This window comes from Barbus barbus (assembly GCF_936440315.1).
Source record: "Barbus barbus genome assembly, chromosome: 41".
NCBI lineage: Eukaryota > Metazoa > Chordata > Actinopteri > Cypriniformes > Cyprinidae > Barbus > Barbus barbus.
Genome location: NC_136719.1, coordinates 15,235,420 through 15,261,858, shown reverse-complemented (window position 1 = coordinate 15,261,858; position 26,439 = coordinate 15,235,420). Strand labels below are relative to the sequence as shown.

At 37.1% G+C, this 26,439-nt stretch overlaps 1 protein-coding gene across 1 annotated transcript in view; it reads left to right on the top strand.

Annotated features, from left to right (window-relative positions):
* The first annotated feature begins 564 nt into the window (after window positions 1-564).
* Window positions 565-26,439, top strand: part of LOC306860308 (low-density lipoprotein receptor-related protein 1-like) — a 139,975-nt gene continuing 114,100 nt past the window's right edge. The window contains exons 1-2 of the mRNA XM_079401941.1: window positions 565-1,124; window positions 22,402-22,524. Of these exons, the coding sequence (XP_079258067.1) occupies window positions 1,028-1,124; window positions 22,402-22,524 (220 nt within the window). The 5' untranslated portion in view covers window positions 565-1,027. The remainder of the gene's footprint in view (window positions 1,125-22,401; window positions 22,525-26,439) is intronic.

Genomic DNA, 26,439 nt, shown 5'->3' with positions numbered 1-26,439 from the left:
CAATTAATTACATTTCAGTTTAGTGTGCTTTAATAATTGATCAAAAATGTGCACTGAAATGTAAATAAAGCAAAATAGCAATAGGGGAATCCTAGCCACCTAAACTTACTTCAGAACTGTCCATGACCAATAATAATAATAATAATAATAATAACATATAAACATTACATATTTTGCATTGTTATTATTTCAGCAGTTGTATTTGTTGTTCTTCCTCCTTAATTTTATCATATAAACGCTAAAGAAAAAAAATACAATCTAAAGTAATAAGAATTTATGTATTACAAGACTTGAATTTTAAAACCTCAAAAAAAAAAACGATTCTTCATATAGCTAGTCAACTAATACAAATGAATTACTTTGAGTCATAATTAAAGAGCCAAGATGGCTGCGTGGCGGGATCAGTTTCCACCGAATAAGGGGGAAAACAAATGGTCAGAGGTAAGCTGAGCCGCGCATGCGCAGGAGCCCAGTGCCGCGTAGGGCTTTGAGTCTTTTGGACTCCTGTCGAGGGGGATGACGTCATGCAGCAGTCCAGTAGAGGCTACACTTTTTTCCCCCCTCACTCACTCAAATTGTAACCACCAGCATCAGAAGCGGTGGGGCACAGAAGAGAGGAGCCTTTTTTATTTTTATTTTTGCAGCGAGGACCGCTAACGGACGATCTTGCATTTTTATTATCCTGATTTTGCAAAAGGAATAATTTGATTACAGAGAAGACCGCTTTGATTTTAAAGATTTTTTTTAAGAAGGACACCACATACCTCTGTTTGCATTCTGTTATTCTGTAAGCAACATAACGTTACATGACCGTGCCATTGTACAACACCTCGCCTTTTTAGGCTGGAAAAGCCTTTTTATGCATAGATTTTAATGACATTCTCTGCTGTGCATATTGTCTGCTCAGCTACGTTTGCTAGCGTGTCAGAGGGCGCAAGAAACAACAGACCACGGCGGACAATCGTGAGGTTTGGATGAGGTGTTTGAATCCAGCCTTACGTGAACAATTGTGATCTTTCCATAGGCAATGCCATCTTGCAATGCAAACATGCTGGCTGTTGGATTGCTTTACCTGGGATTAGTTCTTGCCATAGAGATTGTAGATCCCGCCAGAGCCATCGAAGGTGAGTAACCACGATTAAACGTGTTATTTTGTCCATGCATGCATTTAGGAGACAGTCTGTAAAGTTTTCAGACATGGCCTGGTGATAGTGACCAGGCAACGTGTGGGCTGCTGCTTTCGACACCCACTATGTGGGCAGCAGTGTGATTATCTCAGGCTTGCAGGATTGATTTTGAATAAATAAAAATGCCGAGGAGGGCATTTGCGCGGTTTTGCCATCACCTGTGCCGTGATTGCAATCTGTCCTCCTCATCTAGACTCGCGCTAATTCATAATGAAACATTCGCATTATCAGCATTTGTGCACAGAAGCCGCAAATCGGCCGGTTTTAACGTGCCTTATGGGGACAGGTTGGAGATGTGGGAGTTGAGTTATTTCGTAATAGCTTCATAGGCCCGTGCATTCGCCGGAGTCGTTTATAAACTCAAATGCCTGTCAAATGGTATTCTTCTGCTTGCATGAATTGTTACAGTATGAGTGCAAGCCGAGCTCTCCACAGGTCTATTTGCATGCAGTGGATATGCTCCATATTCCCGCATTCTTAGCGGTCTATTCAAGTGCATGGTTAGAGACACATCCTCTGCTAGTGTTGCTTCTTGGTCGCACACAAAAGAGTCCCGTCGATTCTTTAGCGTTTATTTTGCGTGACGTAAACTTTATTATCTAAGGCAGATATAGTGTGCAATTGCTCATATTTACTCCAAAACCAGGAGTCTAAAGTCAGTTGATCAGTACTTAGTTTGGGAAGAAGCGATTTGAATCAGTGTGCACACTAGTTTTACTTCAAGCGTCAGATTTTGGCATTGTAAATTAAGTGGCACAAAATTAAACGAAAATATTCTTAATGTCATATATTGACATGTTATTTTTTTAATTAGAAAATTATGAAGGGTAAAACTGTTTATGCTGCAATATAATGAATTCTGCTTTTTATAATACAGCCTAATATTTGTTTTTATTGTATTTGTTTTATAGAATTTTCATGTTTTTTGACGATTAGAGCGTACCACAAAACAAGTCTTTGTTGGCATATGGAAACTTAAAATGTTTTGCACTATAAAACATGATTGGACACAGACTTTAATGTCGGCTACAAAAGATATGGGGTGCCTTTTTTCTCCCTTTTAAAAGTTGACAAGCCTGTTTATTGTGCACATTTATATGGTTAGTTGTAGTTTAAAATTTGCATTTAGCATGATCTTTTCCCTCCATGTTCAGAACAGGCCTGTGACCACAGTATGGTTGTCCTTGTCTGACACATCTGATTGTTCCAAGCCAGTTCTTAGGTATTTAGGATGCATTATTGCGTAACACAAAGAGCTCGACCTAGTTATTCCTTTTATAGCATTTGTTTTCAAATGTGTGATGTTAATGATAACTATCCAAAAAAATGAGAGGAAAATGGTGCCTAAAAAGCACACCGGATGCCTTTTGAAAAATGCTCCAGATAGTTTTCTGTGACATCTGTATAAATTATGCAACAGTCCTTTTTAGTATGGCTCAGAAAACTGGCCTACAAATGGCCCACATTTTGAATTATGCAGAGCCAAATCTAATGCTCATGCCCAAGAAATAAGTGCATAATGTAGGCCTGATCAAGAGAAGTTAAAAGACTGTGATTAACTTAGTTATTTAGTCATTCACTAGGCAGTGCATTACACGTTAACTGTAAAGAATACGCTGCTGTGTTGTCTAAAAGGTATAGTTTAGCCAAAAATTAAATTTTTGTTATAATTTATTCACCCTCTTGTCATTCCGAACCTTTCTTTTGTGGTTTATCCATGTAATATCCGTACAATGAAAGGCAGTGGAGTACAGTATTGTTTTTGGACCCCATTGTCTTTAACAAAATGTCCAAGTCATGTTTAGGGTTGACCGTTCCTTTAAATTCTTAAAACTTTCAGTAATCATCAGTTCTTTTAGGAAACGCAAGTAATTTATATGACTGTTGAGGCAATAACTAAATATGAGTAGTTGTTTCCCAAGTCATGTGATTGAGTCATTGATCATGTGACGCCACCTCAGACAGCCTGTCAGATGATTTTGACTGTCGCATAGGAGTCTTTTCTGCTGAGCTATGATAATTGGTTTAGTTGAGACTACAAAAAAAGAACCTCAGCAAACCTCTGAACCTTTATCTTGTCTAGACAGGATTCGGAGCCTGCGGGATGTGGGTATTTTTATTATACTGGAAAGTAAAGATAACGGTCATAAACAAATATTCTATATTCAAACAAATCTCAGCTCACTCAGTACACTTTTAAAATAATGAGACAAGATTTCCTTGGCGTGGTTTGAGAGTAAGATAGGTTTTATGATATATTAAATGACCTGGGAGTTTGTCTGCTCTGTGGAAGACTAGGAGGAAGTGGTCTAGCGGACGGAGGCAAGGTTGAAGTTCTTGTGCTGTATTTTCTTGCTCCACCTTCTCTGGTACATCTGGATATAGGACCCACATCTGGACCCATTATCTTAGACGTTATATGGGGACGAATGGGAAAGCAGACCATTAGTGACCGGCCTTGGCTTTCACGATTGGGAGTATGTGTCTGCAGAGGCATTGCTTCACTGTTGGATCACATTCTGGCATGTGATGCTAAGCACTGATTTAATGTACATGTTAGCATTTGGCTGCATGGAATGCAGAGTGACCCTTGCAGTGGTTCAGGCGTAGGTGGTGAGTGGGCCCGAGCTGGAATCGGACTGCTGTCAATGACTACAGCAGGAACTCGTGGCTCTGCGTGAATCACTGTTTGAGCAGGAGAACTGATGCTTTTTTATTAGTAGAACATTTTTTTTTCTATTTAGACCATGTCTGTAAATACTGTATTCTGAATATGAATTTTTTAATTTATTTTGATTTGTTTTATTTTCAGCTTGTCTTTTCAGTTGAATTTTTGTTAGTGTTCTCAATTTTTTTTAATTCTAGGTTTTATTGTAGTTTATTCTAGGTTTTAGTATTTTTTTTATAGTTTTAATTAAATTTTTAGGAAGTGATAATTGCATACTGTTATATTATTCGCTATTATTTTAAATGGGCTGATATTTTCAGATTTCATTGCATTTAGGTTTAAGTTCAAGTTCAAGTTGAGCTTTATTGTCATTCCGCTACATGTGGGGACATACAGTGGAACGAAATGTTGTGTCTCGCAGGACCACGGTGCTACATAAATACAGACATACAACAATGAAGTAAAAAAAAAACACTATAAACCTATACACTACTAACCTACTGACAGATTTAACTATAAGTATACTATATATAAGTATTTACCCTATACAAACTAAAAAAATAGAAGATAAAAAATACAAACTATACGAATGCTTCACAAATACTGTACATGTGCAAAGAGAGACATTTGAGTCAGCAGCTGGTTGGGGAACAGCCAGTCACCGTACAGAAAATAGTAATTCTGTGAACAAGTGACCTATTTCAGCCGGGGCTTCAGCGTCTATTTATAGTGTAGGGGGCGGGCGCTTCGAATTCTAGAGAGCATTTGATTGGACAGAAAGTTTGATGAGAAGATGAAGTACGATGTGACGTCAAAAAAAATCGTTGAGCCGTTTTGGTGGAAGTGACGAATTGCAAGCTTTGAATGCTTATTTCTTCTACATGCAAATTTTGTCACTGTTTTGGAGCACACTGGCACTAACATATTGATACAAACACCCAAAAAACTTCAATTTTGATTTCATGGCACCTTTAAGGTTTTGTGGTTCAGGGTAACAAAAACTGGTATAATTTAAAAATGCCTGTTAAAAATGTCTACTGTTATTGCTATATAGTGGTATTTTTGTATTTAACAAAGACTAGGCTACCATTTTTTGTTCTTTATTTAAAGTAATTTTTTATTTTTTGTTCTTTGTTAGTTTTGGAGTCATTAAATGTACGTTAATTTAGTTTCAGTTTTAATTTTAATTTAACTTTTATTTCAATTTTTGTCATTTAGTTTTCTCTAACAATATTAGCGCTGATAATAACCAACCAGTCTTTTTGCCCTTTGTTGATCAGTGCTTTATCTTATGTACACATCTGTCTTTGTGGCTCAGATACTCCGGAGGTTTCTAAAATCCTCTTATAGTCTGAAATAAGTCCACGAATCCTCCTACATTCATACATTAATACATCCACTCATACTTTCAGTGTTCATTCAACCATTCGTTTCTCCCACACCATCTGCCCCATCTGATGAATGAATAGAGCTACATTATAAACCTCTTCGTAACATTCTCATTCAGGCTGGGATTTCTTTTGTTGTTGTTGTTAGTTGAAGAGCAATGCAATGGCAAAGTCTGTTATGTAACCTTTATTTGATGTAAAACGCTGCACAGCGGATATTCAAATGTGGCCGCTTACTGACTTAAAGGAATATACAGGTTCAGTGCATCTTTGACATACTGTCAGTGCTGTTTCAGGTGCTGATTGTGATGTCTCAGACTCAGAATGGTCAAGACTTAGCTCATGAATATTAATTGGGTTATGCACAAGTTTTTAACATTATCTTTGAATGTTTCTATAAATAGTAAATGTGGACAAATTTAAGGCTTTGTCTGACAATAAAAATTATCGTATCGTAAAACCTTAAACATTTTCATGCTTGAAATAAAATAAACACAAAAATAAAAATAACATAAAACTTACTAATATCATAAAACTTATAGCACTTCTCATTTTCATTTAGTTTAACTTGATGTACTAAAATAGCTAAAACTGAAGTCAAAAATTTATAAAAACTATATAGACATATTTAAAAAAATAAAAACTAATAAAAATGTCAAAACACACAGCTAAATTAAAACTGTAAAACTAAAAGCTATTATAGTAGCTCAATGATACTAAAAATACACTGCTTTAAACGGAAGTCTATTTTGCAGGGCAGATTTTGAAAGTTTAGTCGGGACTTGTGAATGAATTGCTCAAATCTGTAAGTGTTTTAAGTTGTATTTAGTGTATTAAAACCAGGTAAAGCCACTAAATGTGGTAACTTTCACAGAAAACTACCAAGAATACCATAAAGGGACATAATAACTATCCGACATTTACATGATGGAGCAAAACTCCACCTGGAATACTGCTGCTACTTTTCAAACCATTTTACAGCTCAAATAACACCATTTTGGAAAGAATAAATTACAGTGCTTATAACAAAAATGAGCTTAATATTTCTGCTTTCAGACCTTTAAAAGCATAGTAACAGCCAACATGTGCTGTAAACATGATTTTTGTTTGTTTCTGATGTTATCCGTTAAGCTTGGCTTGTAATGAACCTGGAACGTTCGTTTTTAAGATTATTCAACAGAAAATCAGTTTATTTTTGTCACCGTACAAGAATTGTCTCTTCAAATAAGAAAAGCACAATGTAATAGCATTAGATTGCTCAGCTGGAGACTTACAACCCAGGGCCTGAGGAGGCTCTAATCTCCCTCTTTTAACCTCCCCTCTCCCTGGGAAACACGGTAGACTCCTCTGGGACGGAGGGCTAAACCCAGATTTGCATAACCGACTAGATATGGCATGGTTCCCCCTTGTGTAAGAGGTTGGGAGCTGTGGATGAAAGGATATTGTTGATGGTAGTGAGTTGAGTGTGCTGTAATTGGTGTTTTTGGTTTGCGACATGAGTGTTTACCCTATTTAACTGCTACACCCAGGAGGACATGGCTTCATGTAGCAAAAACAGGGGAAGATGGGGGCTGTTGATGTGCCAGTGACAGGGAACATAAGCTAGTGGTTATCAAGTGCTTCTGTCAACTATTAGGTCATGACTATCGCAGACATGTGTGTAATACTTGGTCGTTCTGAGCCTGAAGATTTGATGTTTTGAAGGTGCCTTCTTCCTTCCTCACATGAGGCGCAAACATGGCTGCTCAAATGTTGAGGACAGTTGTCATGTTTTCTCAACATCCCACATTCATGTGCTAGAACTCTTTCATATATTTCTCTCTTACTTTTACTTTTTTTATTCTCTCACTCTTTCACTTATAAATACTACTGTTACTCTGTTACTAAAGTTTGGGATCATTTAAGATTTCTTATGAGTCTCTTATGCTCAACAAAAAAATATTTTGGATGCGATTAATCGTTTGACAGCACTACAGGATATATTTGAAATATAAAATTTTTGTTACATTACACTTTTTTACGGTTACTTGGGAGAAAAAAAAACAACAAAAAAAACGTATTTTTGGTATTTTCTCACCTTTATTTTGATAGGACAGTATAGCATTGAGAGGAAGTGAAGTGGGAAGGGGAGAGGGATTTGGAAAGGTCCACGAGCCAGGATTCAAACTCGGAATGCCTGGAGCACAACAGCGCTATATGCCGGTGTGCTGCCCACAAGGCTATATACAGGTCCATCTCAAAAAATTTGAATATCGTGAAAAACTAAATTTTTTTGTAACTTATTTCAAAAAGTGAAACTTTCATATATATTTTACATTCATAACATGTAAAGTAAGACATTTCAAAAGTTTTTTTTGTTTTAATTTTGATGATTAGAGCTTACAGCTCATGAAAGTCAAAATCCAGTATCTCAAAATATTAGAATATTTAAATTTGAGTTTCATTAAATGACCACCTTTACAATATAAATTCAGGGTATCTCTTGTTCTTTAAAACCACAATAATGGGGAAGACTGCTGACTTGGTAATGATCCAGAAGACGGTCATTACTGAAAGGGGTGGCTGTTCACAGAGTGCTGTATCAAAGCATATTAAATGCAAAGTTGACTGGAAGGAAGAAATTGGGTAGGAAAAGGTGCACAAGCAACAGGGATGACAGCAAACTTGAGAATACTGTCAAGCAAAGCTGATTCAAACACATGGGAGAGTTTCACAAGGAGTGGACTGAAGCTAGAGTCAGTGCATCAAGAGTCACCACGCTCAGATATCTTCAGGAAAAGGGCTACCAAGCCACTTCTTAAACAGAGACATCGTCAGAAGCGTCTTACCTGGGCTAAGGAGAAAAAGAACTGGACTGTTGCTCTGTTGGACAGAGGCACAGAACCTAAGCTGCTTGAAGTCCAGTGTGAAGTTTCCGAAGTCAGAGATGATTTGGGATGCCATGACGTCTGCTGGTGTTGGTCCATTGTGTTTTGTGTGGCCTAATGGATAGAGAGTTGGACTTGTAACCCGAAAGTCGTGGGTTCGAGTCTCCGGTCCGGCAGGGATTGTATGTGGTGGAGTGAATAACCAACACTCTCTCCACCCTCAATACCACGACTGAGGTGAGGCCCTTGAGCAAGGCACAGGACTGCTCCCAGGGCGCCGCAGCAATGGCTGCCCACTGCTCCGGGTGTATGTTCACTACTGTGTGTACACTTGGATGGGTTAAATACAGAGCACAAATTCTGAGTATGGGTCACCATACTTGGCCACACACCCCTTCCCTTTACCAGGAGATTTTGGAGCACTTTATGCTTTCATATGCTGACAAGCTTTATGGAGATGCTGATTTGCTTTTCCTGCAGGACTTTAGCACCTGCCCACAGTGCCAAAACCACTTCCAAGTGGTTTGCTGACCATGATATTACTGCGCTTGATTGGCCAGCCAACATGCCTGACCTGAACTCCATATGGAATCTATGGTATGTTTTCAAGAGAAAGATGAGAACCAGTCGATCCCACAATACAGACGAGCTGAAGTCTCAGTAGTGCCTCAGCAGAGCCACAGACTGATCGCTTCCATGCCATTCCTCACTGATGCTGGATTTTGTGCTAAAGGAGCCCTGACAAAGTATTGAGTGCATAAATGAACATACTTTAAAGAACTTGAACTTTTCTGCTTTGCAAATCCTTTTTTTTTTTTATTGATCTTTAGGAAATATTCTAATATTTTGAGATACTGGATTTTGACTTTCATGAGCTGTAAGCTCTAATCATCAAAATTAAAACAAAAAAAACTTTTGAAATGTCTTACTTTACACGTAATGAATCTAAAATATATGAAAGTTTCACTTTTTGAAATAAGTTACAAAAAAATGCAGTTTTTCATGATATTCAAATTTTTGGAGATGTACCTGTAATAATAATGACAGAACTTTTATTTTTGTGTGACCCGTTTGTTTAAGAATCTATTCTCCTTTTGTTGTTCTGTTATATTCCAGATGACCTCAGTCCATTGAAGCTTTTCTATTGTGATTAACACTCTTCAGTGTCTCTTACATCTGGCCGTCAGAGAACTGCCCTTGTGTGAAAGCAATTCAGATCCAAATCATCTTTTGTGCTGTGACTAAAGACATCTACATCACACCCAGAGCCATTAAAATTACTCTGCCTTAAAGTTACAGGTACAATAGCAGTTTACTAGAAATGTACAGATTTGACGGTCATGAAAAAGACTTGTAATCAGTCATCATGTTGTTTATATAAAATGACCGGTATTAGGAAAGAAACAGGTGTTGTGTGGACATCATACCCACCCTTTAATAGTTTCATGGGTAGTTTACACCTGGGAACATGTCTACGCAGCTCCTGCAATCTTGGTAAATCCTGCCTGTTGCTCTTTGTCACATATAACATGTTGTATTAAGTCTCGAAATTCTTTGATAGCTTAGTGAATGCAATGGGCATAAACTGGGCATAAAAGTCTAACTGAAAGGAAGGCTAAGCAAATAATAGCTACATGTTATGTTAAAGAGAATCAGTTGCTCAATACACAATGAGGAGCAGGGTGAGACCTTTCATGAAAAGGTTATTTGTTACGCCCAATTTATACTTCTGCGTCGAACCTACACCGTAGCCTCTACGCCGTAAGCTGTGCGTCGGTTTTCATTTATACTTCTGCGTCGACGTGCAGTACATATGCGGACCGCCAGTCTGCAGTGTCCACAGGCATGTTGCTGGTGTAACCCGCAGTACCACGGCAAAAGCCGAAGAAGAAGCGGCTCGTCGGAGAAGCCGTGACGGCGGCATATAAATATCAAATACCTGTGCGTCTCTGCGTAGGCTACGGTGTAGGTTCGACGCAGAAGTATATATTGGGCTTTAGTGCAGAGGAAGCTACAATGAAGCAGTTTTGTATTTTATTGCATTTTCCATTTCAAATGATGGTTTTAAAAAAATCGCAGTAAAATAGGAGTAAATAAAAACAATATAATAATGTAAGTTACAAAACCGTAAAATAGGACTAAAATAAGTCTATTAAAAAATTAATTTAATGATGAATGTAACAATTATTTAATGTTTAAGTTTTTTTTTTTTTATCAATTTCAAACACGTTTACACTTAATTTACTGTCCTATTCTTTACTTGTAATATTTGTTCCTATGTGTTGTAGCCAGTGTTGTTTTTAAGTGAAATAAAACCAAAGCTAAACAGAAAAAAAAAATCAAAATTGCGAAATTAAATATAAAAAATATAAAAATAAAATCTATTTCAAAATATAAAAACAATGCATATACTCTTCAAAACATTAGATTCATCCGCGCTGCAGCCGTGTGCTGGAGTACAGCCCACGCAAGCAAGATAATTCCACAAGTAACTGCAATTCCAGGTTTTCAAACAAAGATGGCGACAAAGAGGCTAAACTTACGGACTGCAGCTTTAAATTTACCCTGATCTTCATATTCAGAAAGTTTTCACCTCCCGGTAAAACACAGCTGTGGATCATTCAAGTAACAACACAGTTTTAAGAATAAAGCGTATGTAAACTTTTGAACAGGGTGATTTTTATAAATTCAACTATTATTTTCTCTTGTGGACTATATGTAAACATCTTTTATGTGAAATATCTTATTCATGTCAGCACTAAATAAACAATAGCATGCATTTTGTATGATTCCTCATATTTTGGTAAAATAATTAACATTTTGCAGATTCTGCAAGGTGTATGTAAAGTTTTGACTTCAACTGTATGTTTGTCTGGTCTAGACCTCTTATACAACCTGGTATCTGGCAGCCATCTTTAAGCTTTTGGTATGTACTCAAGCCATATAAAAGAGCTGGCCATTCAGGCCTTTTATTTCCTCATTGGAGAATATAATTTGTTGGGATTGGATACACAGCGGCCTATGTAATTGAAGGTTTGGCCATGAATATATGTCCTCTTTAAGAGACAGGAATGGAATTCAAGTGCAGCAAATCCTAGCTTACCTTTGCAAACATGGGTATAAAATTTGCTTTGTGTTTGTTCAAATTAAGGGGTTATAAATAGGAGTCCAGTTTTTGCAAGGTATCATCATAAAACATACATAAGTAAAACAGTTTATTCACCTTTAGTTTATTGGCTTTATCTCTCCCAAAGTTGCTTTTGAACACTGTGTTTTAGTATGCTTCAAAATGTTTATAAAAAGCAGACAGAATATGAGCAGAAATGTGTTCTTGTGAACATATGGTCACTAAACAGTCAGAATGACTGTTCAGAGGGTCTGGTCACATTTATGTGTGAGCAGCAGGCCAGTACATGGTGCCCTGGTATTCACAGGATGCTGCTATTGGACCGTATTGTCCTGTTGTTTGTGTGTAACTGCACGCTTCAGTGTGTAAGTACACTCAATGTGTTTTCAAAGGCACTTTTCTAAGTTTCAAATGAGGTGGCCCCCCGACCTGCTCAGTGTGATGTTCCTCAGATGGGTCACTGGACTGAATTTGACACTGGGTTTCAGCACAGAAATGGAGCTCTGTGAGAAGAGAATGTAGCCTAATTGGTCTTCACTTTACCCTCATGTTAACCCATATCCTTTCCTATACCGCACTGATAAGAACTGCTTTGTTTCAGAAGTTTCGCCAACTTTCTCTGTTTGAAACTTCTTTTCCACTGACAGTGATTTAATTGAAGATGTTGCTTAGTTGATGTGTTGTGGGTTGTAGTATGTGATATCAATGTTGAAAGTCCTATTGATGGAATGTGTAACTGGCCTTTCGAAAATCTGTTAAATTAATCTGTTTTCTCCAAAGATAAATAATGATAGGCCTAGTTATTGATGCAGGAGTCAAATCCATGTTAAAAAAAAAAAAAAAAAAGCCTTGCCAGCAAAAAACAACAATATTGTGAAATATTGTTACAATTTAAAATCATTGGTTTATATTTTAATTTATTTTGAAATGTAGTTTATTAATGTGATGGCAAAGCTGAATTTTCAGAAGTCATTGCCTAGTCTGCAGTGTCACATGATCTTTCAGAAATCAATATTATTCTTATTATTAGCAATGTTGAAAAGAGTTGTAAATATTTACATATTACTATAAGTTATTCATATTATTGTGGAAATAAATATTGTGGATTCTTTGATGGATAGAAAGTAAAAAAAGAAACAATATTTTGTAGTACCACAAATGTCTTCACTCCCACCACTTTCAATTTAATGTGTCATTGCTAAAAAAAATATTAATTTCCTAAAAAATCTAACTGACTTTAGACTTTTATGCAAATTTGATTATTTTTTATATTATTTTAATACTTTAGGTATTATGCAAACTGAATTTAATACTTTTGTTTGTGCCGAGACAGATGTACACTACATTGTCATTTGCATCATTAGTCATACTAACATCCAATCACCAACAGTCACTCATGTTTCCTCGAATCGTCTGTTCTTATGAAAATATGACTGACTTTAACTTGCTTTATTCTACAGTTCGCTGTCAGTGCAAACGGCCCTTGATGGGCTGCTTTAATTTTTACTTTCAGATAACTATTTACTCCTTCGAGGAGTTGCTGAGCCTGATTTTATTTAGAAATTGGACTTCGATGGCGTAATTTACACGCTGTGTCTAGCTTTCACTGTCACCTGCAGGTCTGTGAGGCAGATGGACATTCCTAAAGGGAGGAGAGCAGTGCAAGTTGATGAGAACCAGCCTTGCCTCTGATCTCTCGTTTTCTTTCTGTCTTTGTTATTTTTTTGCTCTCTCATTTTGCTTGTTTTCTCTGTATTTTAGCCTACAACTTGTAATTACAAACAGGACCTTCAAGAATTTCCCTGAGAATGAATAACAGAGAGTTATGTTGCAGTGTTTGGTGAAACTTCCAGAAATTTTCTGCGCTGTAATAAAAACCACCCTGATATGCTTGTCATTTGAGCAGAAATCTCAACTCTCTGTTCCAAAATTCCATTGTGGGCTCCAAAGACCCGAGTTAAACCCGAAAACTCAAGTTTTTTACGAGCCTATATCCTCACAGAGGACGAGTCTGCAGATGAAATCAATTAAAAGGTGCTGGAATGTGTGGCCGAGGCCTGGAGCTGATTTGGAGGGGCGGTGCACTGTGAGGGGGAAGTTGAGACTGAGGGGCTGAAAGTGGGTCACACTTCTCACAGCTGGCCTCACTGCCGCCATGACATAGAAAGGTAACAGCAGCTGGCTCGGATAGGGAACACCAGATGAGACGAACCCAGGAGGTCTTTCTCCCTTTTCTTGTCTGTGTCCACCGTGGTTTCTCTCCCTTTTTATCACTCGCCACCCACAACTTAAAATTGTCTTCCTCTCATTTCAGCTTGGATCGACTTTGAAGTGATCTTTTGATAAGTAAACTAAAAAAAAATAGTAAAAAAATATTTTGATGAGTGTGTAAACTAGGTAGTCAATGGGTTTGACTAATTGTCTTAAAGGGATAGTTTACCCAAAAAATATCATCATTTGCTCACTTTCATTTCTTTTGTTTGATTCCCAGAGTTCTTTTAAAATATTTTCTGTTGTTCCACAGAAGAAAGTAATTGAGGATTGTCATGTTTTGGTGAAATAACCCTTTAAAGAAAGTCTGAATATTTCAGCTGGTTGTGGGTTTGTGTGACCATAATGGGTGCATTTATTTGTGGTGTTTAAATGAGACGCATTCTTTCTTTAAAAAATAGGTGGACAAAGAACAATTTAGTTTAATTAATTTATTATTTATTTATTTTTTGGGGGGTGTTTTTAACTTAACACGACATCTTATACTCATGATGGGCCAGTGGCGGGGAATGAAAATAAATTACATAATTTAAGAAAAAAAAAATCCTGAACACAAAAAATCTAGATAAATTAGTCAACTAGTTTGTTGTTGGCTCATTTTTACTCATACTTTTCAATTTCCCCGGGGTTTTTTTTTTTTACAGAAAATATATTGTCCAATATATTGTACTTTTATAATCTCCAGATGATCTTCTTGTGATAATTACTAAACTTTGAGACTAATTTAGGGTATTAATGTATTATTTTTAAATTAAACAGCAGTTGTGGATGATTATACTTTTAGACTTAGCTTCTGGTGTCCACTGTCTTGGATTTTGTCCAGTGGCACAAAAAAAACAAAGTCAGCTTTGAGGTTTACAGACAAACCACAATAAGCAAATAAAGTTGAAGGTTTAGTCATTCTGTCTATTTTTTCATTCCCTGAGTGCAGGCCCTGATGTTCCTGAGGTTGTAGGCCACAAATATTTTCCAATCTGATAATGCTTTCCAAAACACATGCGAAGGTAGTCTTATATTCCAGGTATTCAGTGGTCAAATGTTAAATGTAACTATTAAATGCATTTGCACATTTTGGTGCCTTTTGGTGTAAATACTCCAAAAATGCCCATTTACCAAAATTTACAAAGGCAACAAAAGTCCAATGAAAACAACAGAGATAAACAAAGAGATGTGTCTTGGCTTAAAGTTTTTGAAGTATAGTGTGCCGAAGTTTATTGTGAGTAATGTTATGGGATGAACCAGGAGGATGTTCACAATCGTAAGTTTGATATTGTAATTACAGCCACAAAGCAGCAAAATGTTACATTGTGCACATGGATACATGTTGCTATTTGATAACATGGCGGTTCCTTTTCCACTTCCATTCAGTGTTTTTCCCCACTATACTGTCTGTAAAGCAGATCTGTTCTTAGTTGTTGTGGAAAATTACGGTGAACATTCCACCCCACTGTCAGCCTGGAGGGTACGGGAAAACTTTGAACGATGGTGATGTATGAATGATTGGTTTTTAGCCTAATTTCTTTGGAATTTCACCTCATTAGAAACTGGCCCCATTTTGCAGCGCCAAGCTCAACTCAGATTTGTCCTAGAAAATTAACATCAGAGGACAAACTTGTAAATTGGTTAAACTGCCTCAGCCAGAATTCAGAGAAAAGATCAATGTTTTTAACCTGTGAAGGTGCCTGGATGTAAAACACTCCTGTCGCTTTTTTGTTCTCCGAGACAAAGCACAAATGAATGAGACGGAAGTTTCTTCCGCATTGGCCGGCCTTCTTGACGTCTCCCAGCCCTGTTTGGAAACAGCATTTGTTATAGTGGGATTGTAGTATTTCGAATGACTGCAGTGTGATGTTGGGTTGCTTAGTGTGAGGAGTCCTGGCTGGTGCACCTTTTTGAGATGCTCCTGATGTTTGCAGTTGGGTGCAGGCCCAGAGGGACAAATAAAGGCCTTCTTGATTCCCCACCATAGACTCAGATGCTCTGAAATGATTAACAGTCCCCCTTGATTTGCACCTTCAAAAACTTGTCAGTAGTTTGGCTGTGCGTTTGGAAAAAAACGGCTCTGAATTAACAATCCACATCTCTGTCTGAAATATTTGTATGCTTTGAATGAAGGCAAGCTCTGTGGGAAAAGTTGCCTGTGTACTCGGTTCCCCCCAACGACCCCAAAACCTCCAATTAGAGTCACAGGCTCTCCTCCATTTGGTCGCTCGCTGCTGCTGTGTGATCGTGTGTTAAATTTAGATGCTGAATGTTTTTATTGTCGCTTTTTATGCACAGTTGGTGGCCTGAGTGCTGAGAATGCCCTCGTCTGGTTGAAAGATTTAGGAACGCCGAGTCAATAACAGTGTTCAACGTGTCCTCTAACACTTTTCACTTAATGCTGTTGTTGATGGTTATCAACCATCAACTAAGAGTGATTGGACACTTTAATGGTAGGATTTTGGTGTCGTGAGAAAAAGTACTGATTGATGAATATATCTCCCGATATTTTTTGTTTTTACTTTTGAATCGATTTAGTATGGCCTGCCAAAGTTAAAGCTGGTATCATTTAAATATGTTCAATGCTGTACATTTCTCAGCACAGTCTAGTATTATTGTTATCTATTTGCATTTCTGTGTTTAATACTGAGTTGCAAAGGTTTTAAAAAAAAAAATCCACAAATTAATTTAGGTGGCATTATAAGTTAGTTTTAAAAATTTCTTTTTTTTTGTTTAATTTTCCCAAAAATGAAAACTCTCTCATTACTCACCCTCATGTCGTTCCAATACCGTGAGCCATTAGTTCATCTTCATCTTCTTCAAATTATTTTTGTTTTCTTTGCGCACAAAAAGTATTCCTGTAGCTTTGTACAGCCAAAACACTGATGTCACTTGGACTATTTTAACAATGTCCTTACGTTTCTGGGTCTTGAAAGTGTCAGTTGCATTGATGTCTATGCAGGTCAGGAAGCTCTCAGATTTCATAAAAAATATCTTAATGTATTCCGAAGATGAAAAAATGTCTTACAGGTTTGGAACCACATAATGGTGAGTAAATAAGGAAAGAATTTTCATTTTTGAGTGAACTATCCCTTTAACAATATTGAACTGTTTCGAGATAATTGTCTGTGATGGGTGAATGTACGTATAACCTACTTGGATCTACATGTCACATTGCCAACTGTTCTCCATATTTTAGAAGTGCTCTCTTGTGTAGTCCTCCTCCTCTATTGAGCACCTATTTGGGGCTTGTAAAATTTTATATGCACTTTCCACTTTGTGTCTATCATTCTCCTAATACTGCTGACCGGATCTCCTGAGAGCTTAACTGGTGCACTGGAACAAATCCTAGTTTTGCGAGCTTGTTTGGGAAGAGATCAAAAGTCTTGGATGTTGACGTGCTTTGTGTTTATTGGATCTTAGGAGTGGTCCTGAAGGAGAACTCAAAGCAAGGTTTTAAGTACTTGTTTTGTGTGTGGTATAGCTAGTTTCATTGAAGAACTTTTTTGGCCAGATTAGAAGCAATTGTTCACACAACTCTTTCTTGCATCCATTTGTGCTGTTTTTCTAGTTATTGTATGTAAGTATTAGCTAGACTGGAGTTACATGTTTCCTAAAGCCATACTTTGTACTCCATCTAGCTGTACTTGAATGCTAGAACTTGTCCTGTGTAAATGCCCATCAAAGATAGTCGACGAAGTCAAAAGAAATATAAGTGATATACAGTTAGGTCTAGGGCTGCTCGATTATGGAAAAAATCATAATCACGATTATTTTGGTCATGATTGAAATCACGATTATTTTACACGATTACTCATTGACTTTGGAAATATGTTGCATTTATTGAACAGAACAGTGAATTCTCCTTAAAACAGATTAAGACAGATAAAACAGATAAAGGCGAACAAGATCAACAATGTAGTGCACTTCCACAATCTTTTGAAAACAAGTAATAAATAAAATATAAATAGTAAATAAAATAATAAATAAATTAGTCCAAAATAAATTTGCTCACGTATGTGCCTTAACAAACTGAAAAATGCAAAACAACATTTTACAACATTCTACATTTTAAACATAATTAACAATAAAATTCCGGTCAGTAACTCAGTCCAAGAATATTTTAAGGCTGGCACACTATCGCTCAGAACTAACAGCAAATATGTTTAACTTCAACTTTAGCCTATGTAAACATGTTTCAACATGGCCAAAATACTGATAGGGTTACAGATCTAAACCTTAAAGGTTTTTAGCCAGAAACACCAGCCTATTCACATGATCTGGTTTCAGTGATGAACGCAAGCAGGAGACAATATTTCCCCTAGTGCTAAAGACTCGCTCTGATGAAGAACTTGTGGCTGGAATACAAAGATATTTCCTTGCCAGGTTGGAAAGACGTGGGAAGATTCTCTGAGATTCCTTCCACCACTTCAGTGGGTCTTCCTCAGCATCCAGTGTCTCTGTCTGCTCTTTTTCTGCCATCTTCACTCGCGCTGATTTTTAAATGCGATCAGATACCACATACGCTAATTCTTCGCTGACAGTATAGAGTGAGAGAGTTCGGTCTTCTGGAAGGGCGAAAGTGCGGATGGGCGCGCGCGCGTCAGAACGCAGGTCAAAATAACTTTTAAAAAAAAGTGAATAATCGTTTTTTTTTCGATTACACCATTTTTGTGATCGTTGAGACCCGAAATCGAAATTCGATTAATTGCACAGCCCTAGTTAGGTCCATATATATTTGGACACAGGCACAATTTTTATTATTTTAGCTGTTGACCAAAACATATTCAAGTCACAGTTATGTAACTACAGTTATACTTTTTTAAAGTGCACACTCTGAGCTTTAATTTGAGGGTATTCTCATTAGAATTGGAGGAAAGGTTAAGTTATTACAGCTCTTTAAAATGTACCTCCCCCTTTTTTCAAGGGACCATAAGTAATTTGACCGTTGACTCTAAAGCAGTGGTCTCAAACTCAATTCCTGGAGGGCTGCAGCTCTGCAGAGTTTAGCTCCAACCAGCTCCAACTCACACCTGCTTGGAAGTTTCTAGTGATCCTGAAGACCTTGATTAGCTGAATCAGGTGTGTTTGATTAGGGTTGGAGCAAAACTGTGCAGAGCTGTGGCCCTCCAGGACCTGAGTTTGAGACCAATGCTCTAAAGCCATTTCATGGACAGATGTGGGCTATTCCTTCATTATTTCTACACCAGTTAAGCAGGTAAAAGGTCTGGAGTTGATTCTAAGTGTGCCATTTGCATTTGGAATAGGGGTCGACCTATATGTGTTTTTCAGGGCCGATACCAATTATTACAGACCAAGTAGACCGAGAACCTATATATATACATATATATGTATACATACATGTATCCTTCCCTGGTGTTGGTTGCACTTCTTACTTTTGTCTTCATCTGTGCATCCATCTGCAATAAGGGTAATTTAAAGAGAGAGTTAAAAGTGGGGCCACTGTATGCTTCATGATTGAGCCTATGAATACTGTACTACAGCTGAACAGCTTGGAGAAATGTAAGTATTTGGCTTCAATAATTTACATGCTATAAATGTATTTGTAATAGCATAAACTCTCATAATTCTTCATTAAGTCTTTTCTGATGACTAAATCATAACCTACAAGAGATGACTATTCAGTTCATCATCTAATGCACATCAATTGATTAATTTAAAAAAGCACAATGTATATAATAAGTGTAAACAATTGAATTGTCTTCATAGCTCAATTGTAGAAGTTTAGAAGGCCGCAACTATTTTAATGAAACGATAGCACAACACTTTGTTGAAAAGCCTATTGAAATGTCTCAATGTTTGTCATCCTAATCTTGGCCTATGTGACAGTAATTTCCATTAGTTGTAATTTACAAATGATCAAATTATCAAATGAGAGTTAAACTATATTTTCTGGCAAACAAAGGGGTTTACTATTAAAATTAAAACATGGAAGTGTGTGATTTATTCTTTTAAACAAAAGTTGTAATAATTGTTGTAGTAGTAGCTAAACTTTTATTTTGACGGGTTTCCATAGCTTTATGTATAGGATATTACGATATTCTGGGGATGTTCATGTATTTATGTCCTCATTTAGTGAGACGGCAGATGCTGAAATCACAGCAAGCATCGCGCACTTCAGTATGTGTGTAGTTAACAAAACCGCGTGTCTATGCCATTCACATATACAGAGACATGCAGAACATGCAGGATTCATATTTAAATAGTCTTTTTGTGGCTTAATATTTACTAGGGGTGCTCCGATCAGGATTTTTGAGGCTGATCACCGATTGCCGATCACAGAATGCAGTATCTGCCGATCCGATCACCGATACCGATATTTTTAAAGCCTTCTTTTTATTATGTAGAATTTTTATGTGAGACTCCAATCAGGATTTTTAGACGTTTATTCAGGGCCTGAATTTCATTTTTGAGAATGAATTTCCCCCCTTAGGTGACTCTTGTGAGAGGGGATTTTTTAATTTGAGGGGTGGAGGGGGCATTTTTTTGACATTTTTCAAAAATATATATTTATCTCACCTAAATGTTTGATCATGCAGTGCATTTTTATTTTTACAATCGTGCAGTAACTTACACACAGCACAAGCCTGATTTTGTGAGCTGTATATGAGGTGGCCTTTTATGCCAGGTTCACACACAGGCCTACCCTGTTTGCAGTGTGTATGCAGTCCATGTGTGGTACATAAGCGGTGCAGAAGCAGCACTGACTTCACACTGGAGTCTAAAACTGATCTGTGGCTGTTTACCACACAACATTTATCCATTATTTTGATTTCAAATCCAAACGTTGTCACTGAAAATGCTTTTTCAGCATTATGATTTTTTTTTTTTTTTTTACACAGTACAGTAATACAATCTTTCATAGACGTGTTTAAACACAATAAATATAAGCAAAGCAACACATTATTCAGTGAATTTTACTTTTGCATTTACTTCTAGATTTATATATTAAGCTGCTCAAGTGGCTAAACATTTACCCCTGGTTTCACAGACAAGGCTTAAGCCTAGTCCGAGACTAAAATGTAATTCTAAACTGTTTCAACTGTAAAAACTTGCACTGACTGATCATAAAATTATGTCGGTGTCTTTGTTTTGTCTCAAGATGCACACCAGTAATGTTTTTTTTTCTAAGCATGTTTATAAAATGTACTTGAATGTCTTAATTGAACTATGGCCTAAGTTCCGAATTAAGAAACTGCTTTAGCTCAGTATGTTTTGGAACAAAGCTAAAAACAAGAGTATTCCGATATCCCCATTTCACTATATTCTTCATAATCTCTCCCACTTTGTCTCTATTATCCTCCATCATGTCCATGGGGATATCATCTTACATCAAACAACAGGATTTGGAGACAGTTTGAGAAGTGATGGTCTGAGGTTTCTCAACACTTTCAAACATGTACAGAAACGTGACACATGCACATCCCCGTCTCTTGTGATTGCAGTCACATCCTCTCCCCCTTGCAGATTTTCCCCTGGTTCCCTTTTCCCAAAACACTTCTCCTCCTGCCAAGTGTGCAGAGAGGTAAGTGTTAGAGAGGGAAAGTCCTGCAGAGAATCACAATCAGTCCGCTGTCCTCTTCTGTACTTAACAGTAGCTTGAGATAAAGTGTACATCCACTGTACTCATTGTACTGTTTTGGCAAAAAAAATGACTGATTAAAATCAAAAAGTATGGCCATAAGCCGTGATATCCCTCTTCATGGTCACGTTTTGCTGCAAGTGTGTTTGTGCCCTAGCTTAAAACACATGTAAGAATTGTAAGGATGATTGTTCTAAAATCTTTCCAGTTAGCCGTTTTTGTCTGCGTATTGTATTTTGAAAAGGCCTGTGGTCAGTTGTATATGCGAGTGGGCCGCACCCACAGACGGTATTGTAGCTGCAGTGTTTTACTAGGGGACGGACAGACTGAGAATGGTTTAATTACAGCAGCGGTTTTGCTGAGGATCTCTGACTTCTGGCTGAGTGGACCAGTGTCAGCAGTGGGGCAGGGCCAGATTACCCATAGGCGGTTCTGCGGTTTACCTCAACAATCTCATCAGACTGACTGAGCAAAAATACTCCTCTGATTGCCCGGAATCCTCCTCTCTCCCCAGAATTAGACTGAACTGACGCATACTTCACCCTACCGCCAGTAATGAAAAGACATCTGTCCATGCGTTGAGAGAAAACATCTCTCAGGTTATAAAGGGCAAAAGAAAACCACTGTTTGTGGGCAGAACTTGGGAAATAAACAAACATAACAGCAACCTATATTGAAATAAGTGGGTTAATAATATTACAGCAGAATGAGTTGCCTTGGAATATAAAGCACAGTTGTGAACTTGGTATGACCCAGATGTGTTTCTGTGTAAAAACCAGCTTTGGCTTGAGGAATGGTAGTTTCAGCAGTATCTGTGACTGTGACCACATCCACAAAGTTTTTCTTCTAAACGTTTTGTCCTATCAAAGTTGCCAGTATTTGCTTATTTCATAAGTGGTACATCTAGATGTTCCCCTCAACAAACATTTGACTACTTATTGCTGAAGCATTTAGTGGTTGACCAAATACAAAAGTCTGAGCCCACTTGTGAAAATGCTTCTATTTTGCTATTTTCACATATTTTTTTAAGTTCATTATGTTTGAAATAATATTTTGTGTATTGCTTATTCATTTTATGTCATAGCATTTCTTTTTTTTAGGATTTTGAAAATAATAGTAATAAACTGTTTTATATTTTTATGATTTATTGTCCAGGTTTAAAAAGATTTTAGGTGCGAGAAACTGCTAAAATTAAATAATTCCTCATGTTTTATATAGTGTTTACTTCATTTACGCAAACACTTGAATCAAGTTGTAAGTCAGAACCTCAGAATGACCAAATATTGTTAATTTATTTCTCTGTTCCAGCCCCGAAGACATGCAGTCCGAAGCAGTTTGTGTGTAAAGACCAGGTGACCTGCATCTCCAAAGGCTGGCGCTGTGATGGAGAGAAAGACTGTCCCGACGGCTCTGATGAAGCCGGAGATATCTGTGAGTAAACTGGTATCTCATCAGATGTGTTATCATGACATAAAGATATGATATGATAAGCAGAGCTAAAATGTTTTGATGTAATAAACTGAAGCCAGATAAAGTCTCAGGTAGTTTTGTGTGTATACAAGTTAAAAATAGCTTTAAAATGTATCTCGAGACCTGTAAGATCTGTTGTGCGCCAGTCTAGTTGTTTCTGAAAGAAAGGAGACGTCCAGCTGTTGCTGCCCTGAACTAAAAGTCACCATGTACATTGTTTGCACAAATTGCAAGGTAGTGCTGAAATGAATGCAACAAACAATCACTAAATAAAAAATGGGACATTTCTCACTGCATTTTAATTGTGAATGCACGCATATTTACATTCAGGTCGATAAACTGATCATTTTGTTCTTGCTATGGCCATTAACCAATTAAAGGCCAATATTAAAATTCTGTACTGTTTGGTTTAAATTTATAAAAAAAATAAAATACACAAAACTAAAATAGTAGTTTTAAATACTAGATGTGAATTTAGGCAATCAAAATATTATATGTGGTATGAAAAATGGATATTCATTTCAAGATTTAATTTAACAGTGAATAATTTAATACTTATTTGTGTTTTTAAAGACTAAATTTAAGGAAACATTAGATGACTGCTTATATTAAATATCCAAGATCTCATCATTGATATGGAACAGATACACATTCCTAATTTTGGTCATTATGAAATGTTTTGAAGTTGAAATTTCCATGATTGATAATTGCCGTCACTTCTGAGTACCCTTGACCTTTCCTCATTACATGTACCTAACTAATCTAACCATTGATCGAGCTGTGGACGCTCTGTGTGTCTCTTCTGAGTGATGGCACTAATTAAACTGCTCTGTTTAGTCTGGCTGACTGCACACAGTCCTGTCGAGCCAAGTGATCTGTGTGTGTGAGCTCATCTCAAACGTAAAAAACAGAAGCCTGGCTCTTTTTATGTAACACTGACCTGCTCCTAAATGTTTCCTAATGAAGCCGATCGTACCGCACCTCACTTCACATCTGTCACACAAGCCAGACACCCTCACAGCAGGCGGCCATGATGGTTCCACCATCAGCATTTGGGTAGTGCTTTACTGTCCAGCAGGAGAACAGACAGAGCTAGTAAAGTGTTTACATATGACCTTCTGTGCTGTAATTGCAGCCGCCTTTTCATCCTCTCAGACTGACAAACAAACTGCAAACATGCGTTCTTTGCTATGTACACTAGTCTGTGTTTACATCTAATGGTTTTCTTCATTTACCCTTTCTGTATTACACTAATTTATTGGCGGAAATTGTGGGCTTCTCTTTCTTGATGATTATTTTTTTAAGCTTTCGTTTGACTTTTCATGTTTTGTTTTTCCCCCCCTCACGTTTCTTACAAAAAGTACTTTGGCAGACACATCATGGTATGTTATGGTAATACTAGTACTAATACTGAACTTTTTACAAAACCAAAAAATAAAGTTTTCATTAAGGTAAAAAATAAAAGTAAAGTTTCAGTAATTAAATTTGAGTCATTGTTGGTTATGGTGCTTTCAGTTTTTTTCTCAAGTGGTAAATTAAACCATAGTAAGGTTCTTTGGTAACAAGCCGCCCTTGATACTTTGACTAATGATTTTGGCCCTCTGAAACTATTTTGGCCAAAATCCAAATGTCCTTTTTATTTTTTTTATTTTGACTGAATATTTTCATTTGGTGAAATTTTGGTGCATTGCTTGGTAATACCGTGATAATTACTGTGGGACTGAGGTGGTACTGGAGATGGTGTCACTGTAATCCATATGCCATAGTTTAGACACAAGTTATTTCAGAAACCATGAAACTAAAAATGATACCATGTCCAAAAACATGGTATTACCATGGTACTTTTATGTTAATTTAATCCAGCCTCTGCTAAATGAATTACAGAAATGCACAGCTTCTCTGTAATTTTACCATGGCTCAGTCATGGCATCTATCTATTGGTAATACTATGGTACATTTCTATATACTATGGTACTAAATAATTTCCATGCTTAAAAACCATGGTATTCCTGAGTGACCATGGTGTTACCAGTGTCCATACCAAGAAACCACATTTATAGTACAGTACTTAAAAGGTATCATGTCATATATCAACCTTAGACATAGAACAATGCACTTCTGATATACCATGGAGTACCATGTAAATATCATGGTAAATTAATTTCAGTTCTTTTTTTTTTTGCATCTGATACTACTGTACCATGGTATGGACACTACTTTTTGTACAGGCAGTTATATGATACCATGTCCAAAAATGATAATACCATGGTACTTATTTTGTAAGCTACATTCCGTCTCTGCCAAATGTATTACAGAATACCAGCTCCCCTTGTGAAAAAAAAATACTGTGGTAATACCGTGGTAGTTGTAGACACAGTGTAGTGTTGTACTGAATGAGTAAACATATTCCTATACCATGGTTCTTTTTTGTAAGCTGCTTCAAGCCTCTGCCTAATGAATGACGTGAAATGTCCAGCTGTAGTTTATGGACTATGATGAGAAATTCACACACTGGTCCAAATAAACGGCCCATCGTTTGGACGTCTTACACAGAGTAGCTCCCAGGCGTTTCAGAACAAGGTGCTCAAAGCACGTAAACATCAAATAATTTTCCACCTGCAAATAAATTTTCTGCTGCGATCCCACCATCTGTCTCTCAAAAAGCGCCACTAATATAATTTCAATGCCATTAATGCAGTTCGGCTGAACACACAAAGGGGCTTTTCATTAGACGGAAGCTCTGACCTTCTGATTTATCATGATCTGTTTCTGCCAATTACACACATCACACACTTAATCCTCTTTGTTAAAGCTGTTTCCAACACTTTAAATTCAAGAGAAAGGCCTGTACCGGCTGTCAACATTTAAAATGAGAATGTATGTAAATTTTAGAGGTAGTGTCACATTTAATCCTGGTCTTAACTGTCATTTTGTTATTAGTGTCTTTGTGAAGTCACTAGGCGGTGTCTGCCGGATGTAACTGCATTGAAGTGATTGAAGAGATAAAATGAGATGGGTTGCAGAAACCTGTTTATCAATTCGTCTGGTTTTGAAACACAAACCAGGGCTCCAGACAAAAAAATCGAGTAAGGAGTGTTACGACCTTTGATGGAAATTTTTGTCTAGGAATTAAATAAAAAGAGTAACATTGAGATGACCAAAAGAAGAGGCTTAAGTATGTGGCAAGAGATACACGGGACAATAAAATTAGCACCAAAAAAGATTTATTGCTCCCACAACCATGAACATTTACAAACATTGAAGAAAACCAAGAATAATAACCAATAGTAAATTATGTAACCAAAACAAACAGGAGAGGGAACTGAAAGTGGCGCTAGAAAAATCAAAACAATAAATATAACAAAATGAACCCCACTGTCTCCTCCCCGTCCTCTAAATAAGAAAACAAAAATATGAAAGGAAAAATCTTCAGCGCACAATGCGCCCTAAACCTACTCTAACTAAAGTAACACAAAAATACATTGGTAGCGCACTTCACTATGCTAGTGTATCTAATACATAAAAAAATCCTACGTGCAAGGTGTGTATGTCACGTGACTTACTATGCTGTTCCACATCTCCGTTGTCTGAAAGACAGTAGTTAATTTAGGTGGAGCTCCAGCGGGCTAAAAGTGTCAAAGACACTCGTTCAACAAGAACACAAATGTCACCAATGACAAACTTTACACAGATCTTAACAACTCTCACGGAAGTCTCGTAGGCATTTAAAGTAGTAGCAGAAAACAGAAAAAACAACACAACCAGTGACACGCCAAGTCAGAAGCCTAGCTTTCTTCCAGTCGCCGCTTCCTTTTTAAAGGCATCAGAACAGATCGCAATTGGCGGAGATCCCACGACGTCACAGATGACCAACGA